General features: G+C 40.0%; 1 protein-coding gene across 4 annotated transcripts in view; it reads left to right on the top strand.

Annotated features, from left to right (window-relative positions):
* FBLN1 (fibulin 1) overlaps nt 1-14,379 on the top strand; it is an 81,781-nt gene that overhangs the window by 18,633 nt on the left and 48,769 nt on the right. For all 4 annotated transcript variants that reach the window (XM_056340462.1, XM_056340461.1, XM_056340464.1 and 1 more), the window contains exons 3-5: nt 3,424-3,559; nt 9,666-9,837; nt 12,363-12,422. In XM_056340462.1, coding sequence (XP_056196437.1) covers nt 3,424-3,559; nt 9,666-9,837; nt 12,363-12,422 — 368 coding nt within the window. The remainder of the gene's footprint in view (nt 1-3,423; nt 3,560-9,665; nt 9,838-12,362; nt 12,423-14,379) is intronic.

Here is a 14,379-nt window from a genome sequence, read left to right on the forward strand (position 1 = left end):
AGAATAAGAAGTGTGAATGGATTGTGGTGGTAGATGGGCATGTAGATCTTCAGCTGGAAATTCATTTCATGAAGATCAGTAGCATTGGTTAAATTTTAACAGAAAGTAAAAGTGAGAACATAAAACATGATTTCTTAACTTGATTTATAATCAAATTACCTGGTAATGAAATAACTTTAATTTTAGATCAGCACCTGCAGCAAAGAATAATGATTTTTTTAAAAAAAAAAGTCTGAGTGATTCCTGTTCACTAGTGAGCTATGAATAAAACTCATCTTTCAGAGATGCATGATTTTAGCTGACGTATCCTGAGTGAATGTCAGTTATGAGGCCTCATGCTCCTAGAGATTCCATATTTAGTGTTTTAAGATTTCAACCATATTGCAAACATATAACTATTTCAGTAAAGTTCTGTTGGACTGTATTAACTGAAAATCAGAATATGGCAGATAAGGAGGAAGTAGTTGACTTTTTAAATTAGGAGTAATTAAAAAAAATACAGGAAAGTACTCTTATAGTTTTTTGGGTTTTTAGAGATCAATATTGTCAGCTGTCTGTGGACATGAATTTAATAGGAGTGCTACACAGGAAGAGTTGAAAGGTTTTACACAGAGACAAATCTAGATGTCCTATTAGCCAGTGGGGATGACTCCTTTACCCCACTGAGAAGCAGAAACTGGTTATGTATTATATGAGGGTATAAGCCTGGGAGACGCCCATAATTTAGCAAAGACAGGGAGAGGGATTCTTTGTCTCAGAAGTATTGGAGTCTGAAGGGTTTGTGGTGGTACGCTCTGGCGGCCATCAGCACGTGGGCTGGTGTGCAAAGGGGAAGGGGTGGTCAGCTGGGCAGGCTGAGTTGCAGCTGGAAGACTAGTATGGTGCAGATTTTTCTAGCATTTTTCTCTGCCATCTCTCAAGGATTTCTACCTCTGTTACAGCCACACAAGCATTTACAGTCTCAAGCAATATTTGCTACCAGTGCAACTTCACTGTTAGGATTTGGGCAATGAAGTGTGATTTTATTGTTGTTGTTCTGAGAATGAACAAATGGTATTTTAATCTAGTATTCAATTGATGTTTAATTCCTTATTACAGTTCGGTGGGCCACATGACTTGTGAATGCAGCTGTGGGAAACATTTTAAGAAACTTTTTTGTTTTGGTTGAAATTGCCAGTTTGTCAGAGATTTCAAAGAGATTACTTGTATTTGGGGGGAAAAAAAAGCCACACTGGAAATCAAACAGCTCTACTGAAAGACTGCCGCTGTTTGTTTGTTTGTTGGTCTGTGGCTAATATATCTAGCTTCTCAACAGGACTTGGAAGGCTAAAGGAGCTGGAAAGTCTCAGCTCCTGCACTCTTGGGCTTGAAGTTCAGGTTTCACAGGCTTCCAAAGTCCTGACACTCAGACCACCCCAGAGCTGGGCCGGGAATGGAAATTCTGTTTCAGAGGGAATTTCAGCAACAAAAAAGCTACATATTCTTCCAAATGGAACTAAATCAAATATAAAAAAACTTCAGATATTCTGCCAAATAAAGTTACTGTCCTGGGCTTAACTTCTTGCTATGACTTTAGAGTCTATTTTTGAGCAATTTGTTCATGAACTTATCCTGTTTTTTGTTCCTATGCATTGAAATCTCATAGCTGTTTTTTGTCCGAGTGAGAACTGCACAGTCAGACCATTACAAAATCCAATAAATAAGAATCAGGAATCTTCAGGAATGTAGCTCAACAATCTCACCTCACCAATAGGCACGGAGAAACTGAACCCAGTACCCACGTGTCCCCTGCTTTTGATGGGCTGGACTGGATGGCCTGGTTTTAGAGCGAGGGGGTCCCTCATGCTGCCTGGGAGCAGAGAGCTCATGCTATGGTCATGGAGAGCAGGGAAGCTCCTTCAGACATGATGCATGGGAATCCACTTATCTCAGATGACAGTAGGAGAACCCTGTAGGTCAGTGGTGCAACTAACCCACCTCTCTTCCTTATACTTGCAAAATTTCCAATGGTGTAGATAAAGGATTTTTAAGAGTAAAGGGTGTTGTTTTGCTGGATATCTTTGCATAATTGTATGTATTTCTAGGTAACCCTTGAAAAGTTTTTACTCATCGGTTCAAATACCTAAAGTTGAGGGGGAAAAAAAGCAGGTGAATACTCTTAACAGCAAAGAGAATGCATTCTGTGTTGCTGGTCTGTAAGATGTGTAAGATTTCCCAAGCTGATGAGTATAAAAGTGAATTTATAAAGTTTTTCTGTGCATTTCTTATAGAGCTGTAACATACCATGGCATGCCTTTTAGGTATCCCTGTTGTACTATAAATAGAATTTATCAGCTTGGGTTGCCCTTGGGATAGTTTCTTTTCCCCCTAGCAACCCAGGTAACGTTATTCCTAGTGAAACTGGGTTATCACAAAACACATGGATATGTTTATGTCCTTGTATGTGTAATCTGATTTGTTACTCCTCTTCAATTTTTTTTCTGTTTCCCAGTGTCTGTTACAGGAGGTAGTGGTGGAAGATCTTTAAACTGCAAGCTCCACTTCCAACACTGTCAAACTAAGCAGAGTTACGCATGAAAACAGTGAGTGCAAAGTGTAAGAGTGTAAAGAGAGAAGGTACCTCCTTCAATGGACTTTGCATTCAAGTGGCAGTAACAACAGGAGTAGAGGAGTTTAAAGCCTCCTCACACAGATATGTTTTTTTTCCACAGGAAGGAGTTTTCAATTTATTCACTGAAACCGAGATTAAATAGAATGATTTTACGAACAGTGGAACTGCCAAACCTGAATTTCCTGCAGACTTTTATCCTGTCTCCTCTCCACAACTTCCTGCCCTGTAATGCTCTTCTCTCCCTTGTCTGTCTTCGCCTTTTGCTTACAATACACTCTGTTTCTCGCTATGACTTTCCTTGGTATTTTCACTTCTAATTGTCCCACAGAGCAACACGCTGAGCTTGCTTCAGCATGCCATACCTGTTTGAGCAAGGGGCAGCAGGTCCAGCGGTAGGCTGGCCGTGGGGTTGCAGGCTCTCACAACACCTAGGGCTTGATTTTTCCTTTCTGTCAGTCAGAGTACTGGTTTGGTTCTCACCATCCTCTGTTCAGCTACCAGTTGTCACAAAATGTGCAAGAGTGCAAGTCCCGGAGACCTTGAGCCCTGTGGCAAATGTAGTTGAAGTTACTCATTTATTAAAAAAAATGTTATGACAGAGTGCAAGGTAGATAGGCAGTTAAATTGTATTAAACGTATCTTCTGAACATTCTGCCTACTCCTAGAGAATACTTCTACTTTGTAACTAAAATGTGTGCCCACAGGAGCCTCTTTCAGTGAGACTAGTGGAAGTGCTAGTTGTTAAAACTCGCATTACCTGTTCTTGACCTATATGTGACATTCTTCTCCCATGGCTTCCATCCTTTTGTCAGCATGACGCAGGTGCAGTGCTGCCGCAGTCAGCTGGAGAAGCAGTACTGTTCAGACGGGATGGAATTTGCCAATGTGCGCGAGGACTGTGATTCACATATTGGTGACAATTCCACCTGTGAAGCTGAGTACTTTAAGGTAAGACATCAGAGCTGCTCCTGTTCATCTTTAAGAAATTGTATTGACTGTCTAGATCAGTATTAAGGGTTGACCTGAAGGTCGCTGTACTCAGTTTGGTGTGCATAAACAGTTTTTTCCTACCTACACCTTGTGTCTCGGTTGAGGCTGTCTGCTTTGTACTGCTTTGGGAGAAACAGTTTCTGGCTGAGTGAAGCAGACTGTGTCATCGCGTTTTAGCAGAGGCAGAGGGTAGGATGCAAAAGAATGGTAAGTCTTGAATGGGTAATTGACTAGGAAACTACTTCTGCATGAAGAGAAGACATCAACAGGGTAGGAAGTGATGGGTGAGACCTGTTTCAGACTTTAGCTTTCATTAGAACTTCATGGCCTAAGGTTGAACTCAGTGGTTTTTAGTATTGGTGGTTCAAAGGGGTGGGACTGAAGTTAATCCTCTCAGTATACTTATAATTCCTGCTGGTGTATGTGTCCATACTTAACATGACTTCGATTTACAGTTGAATGAAGACATCTGTTAGCTTGTGATAATAGCATTTCATATTAGACTAAAAAATGCCTGTTGTTGGCATCTTTAGCTAATCTGTGCCCTGCCCTCCACCTTTATTATTTTGTCCCTCATTTTCTGAAAAGGAGCATATCCATACCGCTGTGCAGTGGTTTTGGAAGAAAGTTCCACCAGTAAGATAGTGACCTTGACAATGACCCAGTCATGAACAGCTTTGACCCATTAACACATTTCTTCCAGTGGTGGTGGAAATAGATGAGAGTGATTTTAATTCTTCCCACAGCTCGAAGCTGAATGTTTTGGTTCATACAGTTTAAAAAGTCTATATAACAGAAGATGGCAGACAATGTCTGACTCACAAGTTCTACCTCTTAAAAATGCTGGCTTGATCATGTTCCTGGCAGTAGGATGCTGCTGGTGCCAGGGCTGTGAAGTAATCCATGTTCTTGCTGTGGGCAGAAGAAAGGTAACACATGCTGATGAGGCTGGCATTGTTGGGTTGTCATAAACTTGTCTGCAAGTGCAGCATGATTTTGTCCCACAGCGGAGTGTGTCCCCCAGAGGGGACATAGGTCACCTATTGGCCATGTCCAGGGTATGCCTTGCTCCTAGCATGGAGATACCTCTGTGCAGCTTTTTCCATTAGGAAACCTGTCCACCTCAATCTGAATGTGGCATGAAAAAATATTTAGCGCCCTGTGTCAGTGCTTTGAAGGGCTGTGAACAGATGAACAAGGACTGTGATGGCGAGTGCTGTGCAGATTCAAGTGCTTGCTACCAGAGACAGGTTTATAACAGCAACGCTATTTTAAAACACCTGTCATGGGACAACTCTAAAACAGAATGCAACTGTTTAAGGAAACCCCATTTCCCATCAATTGGCTGATGTTTCCCTATGTGGGCTTGTCAGCATGAGGAAGAACAGTTAATGATGGTGGGGTTTTTTAAATAGCCAGACTTCTTTATAGATGGCAAGTTTTCATGGTGACAGCTGTATTATTAAACAAAATGGGTTAGGCCTTGATCTCTGACCCTGAGAATAAATGTCTCAGCACAGCTCATGTCACATCACTGATGTCTTTCCCCTGTAAAACACAGTGCGGGGGGGGGGGGGGGGGGGGGGGGGGCGTTGGGAATGCTCCCTGGCCTGTGCTAACCCCAAAATATGCTCCAGCATTGTCTGGGAGGATGTTAGTTGCCATTAGAGCTTGCTAATATTTAAACATTACGCACGATTGTGGGACAACGCCTGAGCCCATATTCTGTCCCTGTTTAATTTACTGGTACAAACACAGTCGGTGTTACTTAATCTTTGTGAGCTATGTTCTGCCCTCCCCCCAGGAATATAGGAATATCCTACACTTAATAACTGTACCAAGATAGGTGTAAGAGTATTTTTGCAGGTAATCTCTTTGATCCATGATGGACACAGGTGCTTCATGATCTAGTATTAGTGAACAATTCATAGTTTCTTTGGTTGAGTACATTCTGAATCTGATGACCCTGAGACATACAATGTATCTGGCAATTGTGCCATGCTCTGGTAAACAAACTTTTACATCCGTGGCAAACCTGTCTCATTTGAATCTCATTTTGCCCGAGTTAGTCCATTTTTGTTTAGCGTAGCATAGGAAATCTTTTGGATCTTCTTTGTCTCCTTCAAGGAAGCAGAAAGAGCGATTTAGTAATTTAGTAATGCAATTAAGAGGATTAATCACAGCACTTTGCAGCAAATGAGGCAGCTAATCTTTCTTTTGAATCCAAAACTTGTGATTGGAAAGAAGATAAAAAGACCATATTTTGAAAACACTTGCCTCAGCTTTCATACTTAAAGGCGGTAGACATAGGTAACGATGAGCATAGTTTTACTCCAATTTTTGGAAGCGTAGCTTTTCTTGCCCTGAAAAAAAGGATGCAAAACTACATATTAATCTTTAAAATCTTCATCAAAAGACAGTGATCCATTTCCAGATTTGTTGCTGATACAGGGATGTAGAAATGCTTTTCTGAAAGTTTCTACCACAGTAGCCCTGCAGAAGAGAGAAGCTTGTAGAAATTTGACCTTCTTTAAGGTGCTTGGATATTTTCCCAAAAATTTGTCATAGGCACTTTCTTTTTCCAAAGATCAAGGTACTGCCTTATCTCCCCAGTTTTGTCAAGAATACTTTGTTGTGTATCTTAGGCAAGCACAAAAGTTTCAGTGCTTCGGGTGTTGAGCATTTTTTTGTTTTGTTTTGTTTAGATCTTCAAAAGTTCTGAAAAATTGCACTGAATTATTTGTATTTTTTTCAGTGTTTTTCATAGCATCTACTAGTTAGTCTGGATTTAAGCAAGGGAGAGACCTCTTGTGGACAGATAGGCAAAAGCAGTCTTAATGCATGGTTCACCCTTTCAAATCTGGTAACTTAAATGGCGATACAAGTAATAAAGAACAATTATAAAATTTAACTGATTAAGAGAGCTTAATGATGAAAGTAATTCCAGGTGTTTCCTAATCACAGCAAAAATAAATCTTCAAGTTTCTCACATGTAACTATTTAATTCCTTTACGCCTTCCATCTTTATTCCTTTCTGTGAAAAGGCAAGGTGTAAGAGCAGTCAAGGGATCAGAGGACTTCAAGTAGGACACAGCTTCCTATCCAAACACGAAAATAAAGGCATGGCTTTGAAGCTTGCATGGGCTTTTGTTAATAACAGGGGAGAGGCAAAAGAAAAAAATGTTTGAGATTATTATTGGAATCACTAAGCAGCAAAGGCTTACAGGCAGTAAGTGTGTAATGCACGCTTACAGGAAAGTATGTAATATAGGTTGTACTACCCCTGAAGGCAGCGATGGTTCTAGCAAACGGGCCATCGCAGCATGCCTTGGGGCATTTGGCAACCTGGTGAAAAGGGCTGCAAACACATCAAGAACTGAATTGGCAGGGAGTCTAGACTGCACGCAGGACGAAAGGATCCAAACTTTCAGAACAGGCTAACAACCCTGAAACGGTGAGAGTGAAAAAAGAAATGTTGAGATTAATCCTACCAGGACAGCGATCGTTACAATGACATAGTGCTTTGTGTCTCAGAATACCGGAGTGCTCCATGACCGTCAGTTAAACTAGCTTTATCACTGCTATATGAGTACCATTCCACAGTGGGAGAGCTGAAAGAAAAGGTGACTTTGCAAGTTCACATGTGAAATGTGTGGAGACATATGCAGGTCTACAAAGTCCTGGGAGTGCTCTGGGCACAAGGCTATTCATCACCTTCTCCATCTTTTTTCTTTAGTTGAATAGGAAATGTTAGCCTTTAGGACTGCCAGTGCAGAATCATCTAGGGTCGATATTAAAACCCAGTTACCATAAACATCGGTTAAGAAAACATTTGACACTTTCCATCTCTAGACCATCTTGGCTGTGGTATAGCAACATAAGTTATTATCATTATCAAGATGTTAATCAAGATGCATCATGCATGGTTAGAATAAATATAGGTTGGAACAAATGGTTCAGTGCATACAATTATGTTAAATGAAGATAAAGTTTCTTACAGTCATTGCAAGACTTAACAAGCTCTCTACTTGAATATTCATATTAGCTGGAGACGGAGATCTTTCAAGTGGTGGCTCAACCTGGAAGAATTAAAGAACATAATGTTATTCGGCATGTCAAGAATGGCAAGGTTAATGATCAGTCTTTACAAAAAAATGCAGAGAAACTCTGTAACTACCAATTTGAGCATCGTGTGACAAGATGAAGAAATACATTGCGTCAATTCATATGCCTAACAGTAGAAGCCAGTGAGGATATCCATAAGTATATAATGTCAAAATTAGGCAAGGTATCTTCTGTATTCAGTAACTTGAATAATATTTGGATGTCAAAAATATGCAAGCCTAAGTGCAACAACGAATCTTCAGCTCAGTTTTAATTTCTGTCTTCTAATTTATGATTGTGAAAATTGGAAATCTAATGAAATTATAGACAGATGTTAAAAACTTTGAGAAGGATGTCTCGGGAAAATATTAGATACATTAGACACAATAAATATTCAGAAATGTTGCAGTTCTTGGAAGCAATCAAGTATCTGTTTCTAAAGTGATCCAGAAAAGCCAGAAAAGATGGAAATATCCCAGATGTAATAGTGATGAAAGCAGAGCATCCACCACTGAATGGAAGTATTTCAAGAACCAAGTAAGAAAAGTAGTGAGGAACCATCCCACCAAACAGTAGTTGATAAGGGAAAACATGTATCTTAATGTTATGGTGGACATGAAAACAAGACCTCAGCAGTGGCCAGAAGGGGAGAGTTCCTGCCGTACAGCTTTCTGCAGCAGGGCAAGGATTCAGTTGTGTATTTAAAGACAAAGTACAAAGCATGCTTAAATACTTCAAACTGATGTAAAGTAAAAAAAAAAAAAAATATTGAAGAAACAAGAAAAAGGATTTTATTATTTTACATTCACACTGCTCTATGTTTTAAAACTGCAGTTTTAAAATTCACAGCAGTACAGAGAGAAACGTATATAATAGCTTATAAGGGGAAACTTAGAATATAGGCAAGGGTATACATCTCAGAATAATGAAAGAAATTTAATAGTTGCTTTCTTTTCAATAGATGGGGTGCTTAAAACACCAAATTACAGGAATTTAGTTCAATGGTTAGTTATTTCATATTCCATCTGCTCTGTTTAATGGCACAGGCTATCTTCTTCAAGCAAAAAAAGAGTCTGAAGGAATAATAAAATTAACAATAAAAGCTTAAATCTGCTTTTACATGACAGCAGCAGCTGGCAGACACCAGTTCCATAGAACCAATCATCTTCACTGCTTTCTAACAGCAAGGAGGAAAACTGAATAAATCAGCAGTGTCCCCGCTATTTAAAACTGAAGGTAACCTCCATGGGGTTGACCTGACCTGTGTTCACTACTGTGGTGTATTCCCAGGCCATAGTTCAGCAGGTCTGGAAGAGGCAGGTCATGTTCTGTTGCTGAAAGCCATGTCAGGACTGTGATGCTTTTAAATAATGTTTGACTATTAGTCTTGTTTTTCAGAGCAGAATAGCTTCTCTTTATGACCTGTTAACACTACCCTTGGATGAATCATGTTTTCTGGCTTGTTTGTCTGTTAGCTCAGACGGGTATTTTTTTGCTGGGAAGTTGAGTAGGCAGTTTAATTATAAACTGAATTACGCATTCATTGATCGTGTTCCATTTTAATTGACCTGGACACAAAGGGGAAGCAGAGGTGCTAACAATTCCTACTGTTTGCTGGTGTTTGAAACTGGGCTATGCAGGCAGGGAGCAGTGAAATTTCATATACATGTGTGGACCATTCTGGTCCTCCACTTCACTTTGCACACACATTCACACGTATGCAATATCTGTGAGAACTGGATCCAGGTTTTGTGCTGGGCTCTATGTAGGCCAGATGCAGAGCTCACTGAACTCAACTACAGATTAAAATGCCTGAGCTTAAGTATACCAGGAATTCTTAAAGAGTTTGCGGAAAGTTTTCCATCAGTTCACCAAAGTGAGATAACACTTTTGACTGCTGACATTTGCATTGATTTGTTCAAGGCTAGGATTTGACTTCTTTTTTTTTTTTTCTTAACAGACATGTTGTTACTGTTGCTTGCTGGGAAAGGCTGCCCAAATTCAAGGACAGAGTTGTGAGCCCAGCCTGAAGATAGGATACCAGTGTGGAATTGTATTCAGAGCTTGCTGTGTGAAGGGTCAAGAAGGCCTTGATATGTCCATCAGCGATGATGCTCCTAAAAAGGAGCAAGGTATTTTATGTTGCAAGTTTGATACACAAAATGATATGGGATACAAGGAGTGCTTGTACTTTAGGTTGTTGCTGTTGGAATTCTTCTAACTTGAGATCTCCTCTGAGTAATTCAGTAATGTATGTTTTGGAGCTCGTTTTTTTTTATAATGATAGCTGTAACACTGCATACCACAGGAGGCTAAAAGAGCTGGAAAGTGGTCACTCAGTTCATGGTGTCAGAACTTAACTGTAAGACAGATTATTTTGTCCACTAATGGTCTTGTCTTAGAAACTGAGTATTAATTTTAATAGCTTATTTTAATATCAAAATATCTATAAATAAACACAATAATTAAAATGTAATTATTTTGCCCACAGCCTTAATTAAACAGAAAATCAACGACCAGTTCTTTTAATTGGATTTAAAAGCCAGGTGGCCTTTTCCAGCTCAGCAGAATTCGAATATTGCTTTTTGTGTGAGAGGCAAATGCTCACGAACTGAGGGCGTTTGAAATGCCTGGACTGTCTGGGAGAACTGAACATTTCTAGGAAGCATGGTATCTTTATTTCTTTCAATATTATCAAAAGAAAGGGGCATCTAGATGGCAGCAGCTCCTGATACCCTTCTCCATACCTAGTCCACAGAGCTGAAGAGAACGAGCGTGGACATACTGACCCTTACAGACCTGGGTGTGGTGGGTTTTTTGCCTTTTTCAGTTAGCAGGCAGATCTGAAACTGCAGAGGAGTCATGCTGTGTAGTGTTGCCTCCTTCATGGGCAGTTGAGCCCTGAAAACACAGAGTCTGACTTGGAGATCACCAGTGACAGATTTTGGGAGATGTCATCCTGACCAATCACTTAAACTTAACCCCCACCATAACAGCTTGTGTTGGTCTGCTTGAGCCAGTGTGTTATCGGACTTGCTTCAGGTCTTCCAAAACCTGGTTTATGTCAGTGTATCGAGTAACATTTAGAAATGCCCTGCCAATTCCTTTGTGGTTTAGCAGGGGAATTCCCCTGTCCAGTAGCACTGGTTGGACTGACTGGACTGGTACATACCTTTTACTTAGACCACTGTGCTAATGACAAAAAATTTGCAGACTCGGTGTATCTGCATGATGTGGGAAATATATCAGCACCTGAAAATCCAGAACTATGAGCACAGTGTACAGTATTTCCCCATCTGCCCTTGTGGGCAAGTGGCACACAAATAACCATTATGTATATGGCTAGTGTGATTGTTATGGCAGACATAATAACCATTATGCATTGCAAAGATGGGTCCGTGTCAAGCCGGGCAGGACAATGTTCTCATCATTAAACTAAGAGACAAGCAGGTGGTTGAACATATGTCAGATTTCCCTATCAACAATAAAAATTGCCTGTTGAAAGGCAGAGCAAGCAACATGAATAGACTTTTGTTAGTCATGAAGGGCAGATCAGTCTCCATTTTGTAAGGCAGCTTCTTGGACTAACACCTTGTGTTTGTGTTATGCAAGCAGGACATACGCAAGGCATTCTGCTGCAGAGGGTGCGGTAAGCTGACTGATTCCCTGTAGGACACTTTCTTAGTCATGTAATCTCTGGTACAGTGTCCCCAGAGACTTCTACAAAATCAGACTAGATTGGGCAAACTGATTTCATTAGCTTCTGTGTGACCAAAATGTACCCCTGTGGCTGGAGGGACGCAGTGTACCAACCCAGCCTTGTGCCACTGCACAAAATCTTGCTTTCACATCTGTGATGTGTTATTTGCTTGTAAGTGATGGCTGGTTGGAAAGGCTTATGGACAATCACTGAAATGCAGCTAAGCTTCCTGTTCAGTAACCAGAGTATTCTGAGACTGTGTTTTTACACATCTCGCTGTCAACCTACCATTTCCCCTGCATTCAGAGTGGCAGGATTGGAGCAAGTCCATTAGCTAGCCCTTTGGGCAAGCAGTGGGGTCAGGCAGTGGATGTGTTCAGCCCTTTTATGTTCTCTGTGTGGAGAGAAAGAGCTCTCGGGACACATGCACGTAAGAAGTACTGCTGATCAAAACTCTCTGAGTTAAGGTATATGAAGTGTATTTGAAAGAATGCCATGAGTAGGTACCCAGAAGTTGGGTGTGGAGTTCTTTTTGGAATAAAGTCTAAATAAATAACTGAGGTTAATCTGATTTTCATTAAAACGGTGAGTACCCCAAGCTACTATAAAGCCAGTGGAAGCCAAGCATGCCTCAACAACGTGTCTTATGAAAATGAGGTTAAGCTCTGGTTAAAAGCCTAGTGTTAAGAGCCTGCATTTGAAAATGTTGGTCCATATTTAATCTATGATCACAGCGTGACTTGCGTATTGAATCAGTCTAATGGAAAATGCCCTGTGGCCACATGCATTTGAATGTCAAATTTAAGTATGAAATAGCCGTAAAATATGTAAATAACACTTTTTAATTTTGTCCTGGTTTATCCAAAACCCCGCTCTGAGTCCCATCTCAAGCAAGCAGCTTTTTACTGTGAGAAGAAAAGTGCTTTCTCCTCTAATGCCTATATCTCCTCTTTTTAGTTGAAATTTCAAAGGAGGAACTAGACCAAGAAGATCCTTATCTGCATGATGGCTGCAGAGGTAAGCCAGGTGACTAGTCCTGTTAGCTAGCTCTTTTGTGGTTGCCTGCAGTAAAAGTGAAGCAAATTTAGATCTAGAGATTAGCCAAAACCTTTTGCCTAGGCTAGTTATGGGTAAAAATAACAAAATGAAGATCCCTTCTAAGAAATAGTAGGCCACCATGTGATGCCTTAATAGTTCTCAAATACAAGGGAGGCATTGTCTCCCATGGTGCAGTTTTTCTTACCCAGCTGAAGCTTAGACTATACATTTCACTTTCATTTAACTGCTAGTGGGCAGTACCTCAGAGGTGTTACCCATTGAACCCGTGGATTACTTTGGATTCTTCAGAACATGGGGATCCTATATTAAATACGTGCATTCTTTTGTTCTCCTCTTGGGATGATCAGGATGACTGAATATGAAATGAAACTTGTTTCCTTTTGAGATGCATCACCTGAAAAAGAGGAAGAAAAGCAGCTATTGTCCTCATTAGTCAGGCTGTTCTGCCTCCTGGGAAGAATGCGTTATTGGGATATTGTTCTGCTAAGTATTCTGATTTATTGCTTGTCACATGTGATTTACATGTCTATAAACTTAAAACAGCCGTGATTTATTATTTTCTACAAGCATTTCAGAACTAAGTAATGTATTTAGGATAAAATCAATTTAATAGACTTATATTCCAGTTGAGAGATGATTTACTGTGCTGCATGTGGTACAGCTATTACACTCTAGAGAGGATAGAAATGTCTGCTAGGTCATTAGCTAGTCAAAGCCAGCACTGGCTTTCCTCCTTGTCTCAGCTGCTAATTACAAGAGATGACACAGAAAAATGTGTTACATATTTTCCTAGCATTATTTCTTTATGTAATCAGTTGTTGGATTTGTTAGTTAATCGGCTGCCTGCAAGAGATGGATTGGTATGACTAATTACAAATTAGAGTTTCTGTCTACAGTGTCTTTTCTGATGAATTTGGCATGTCAAAATTACTTGTGGTTTTCTGAACTTCACCAGGGGAAACTTCAATTTCCTAGGCAATGGAATTACCAGCAGTTTGCTTTGGAGCACCTTCATGGTATACGAGAAAATTAATTCTGTTCTTCCAGCACTGCCACAATAGGTTTTATTGTGGCCAGCAGGAGCTCACAGGATTAGCAGAGGTTCAGAAGGTGGTAGCTGTCCATCTCAACCTCAAAACTATGGTTCTTTCTCATGTCATTGTCTTTGCCAGTACTGCGTAGAGAACTAATTTTCTGTGGTGGTTTAATGGTCCTGTCCTCATAGAGACATGCACTGTAAAAAAAAATATTTTAGTTCATTGAAAAATTTGAAGTATTATAGCTCTATTTGCCCACATTGATTGTGCTTATCTCAGACCTTTTGTTCAATGCCTATTTAGCCATTCTGAAAAACGGAAGATGACAGGTTCTATTTGTGCTAAGAATATCAATACTCTTACAAAAAGCATTTGGAACTATATAAACTTTTCTCTATTGTGAGAATATTGAATGGTTTTAATATAAATATATCTTTTAATAAGATCAGGAAAAAAGTAAGTTTTCTTGATGATGATCCAGATGATGTGTAAATTTCCTACAGTATTCTCTCTCTTTGTCTGCCAAAATAACCTCAGCTCTCTTTCATACCCTTTGTGACTCCTGCACTAGGTCCTTAGTACCCCAGTAGTAAGTCTTGGTTCCTTCAAGTTCCCTGAAGCCTTTGTCACCCACAATACCCTCTTCCTTCTCCCTTTCATGTTTCCTGCCTGCTGAATAGGAAAATGGTATATGGTATAGGTAATTCAGGAGTATGGTCCTAATAGTGATGGGCTAAAAATAAAGCCTAATGCAGCTAATAGTTAAAATCTTGCATTAACTTATGGTGATGCACCTTGTCTTTCTTATTTTATGGTAATCACCATACAAAGTTTTAATTTCCCAGCCAAAACCTGAGGAGGTGTTTCAGCTCATCGGC

This window comes from Falco biarmicus, chromosome 5, assembly GCF_023638135.1.
Source record: "Falco biarmicus isolate bFalBia1 chromosome 5, bFalBia1.pri, whole genome shotgun sequence".
Lineage (NCBI taxonomy): Eukaryota > Metazoa > Chordata > Aves > Falconiformes > Falconidae > Falco > Falco biarmicus.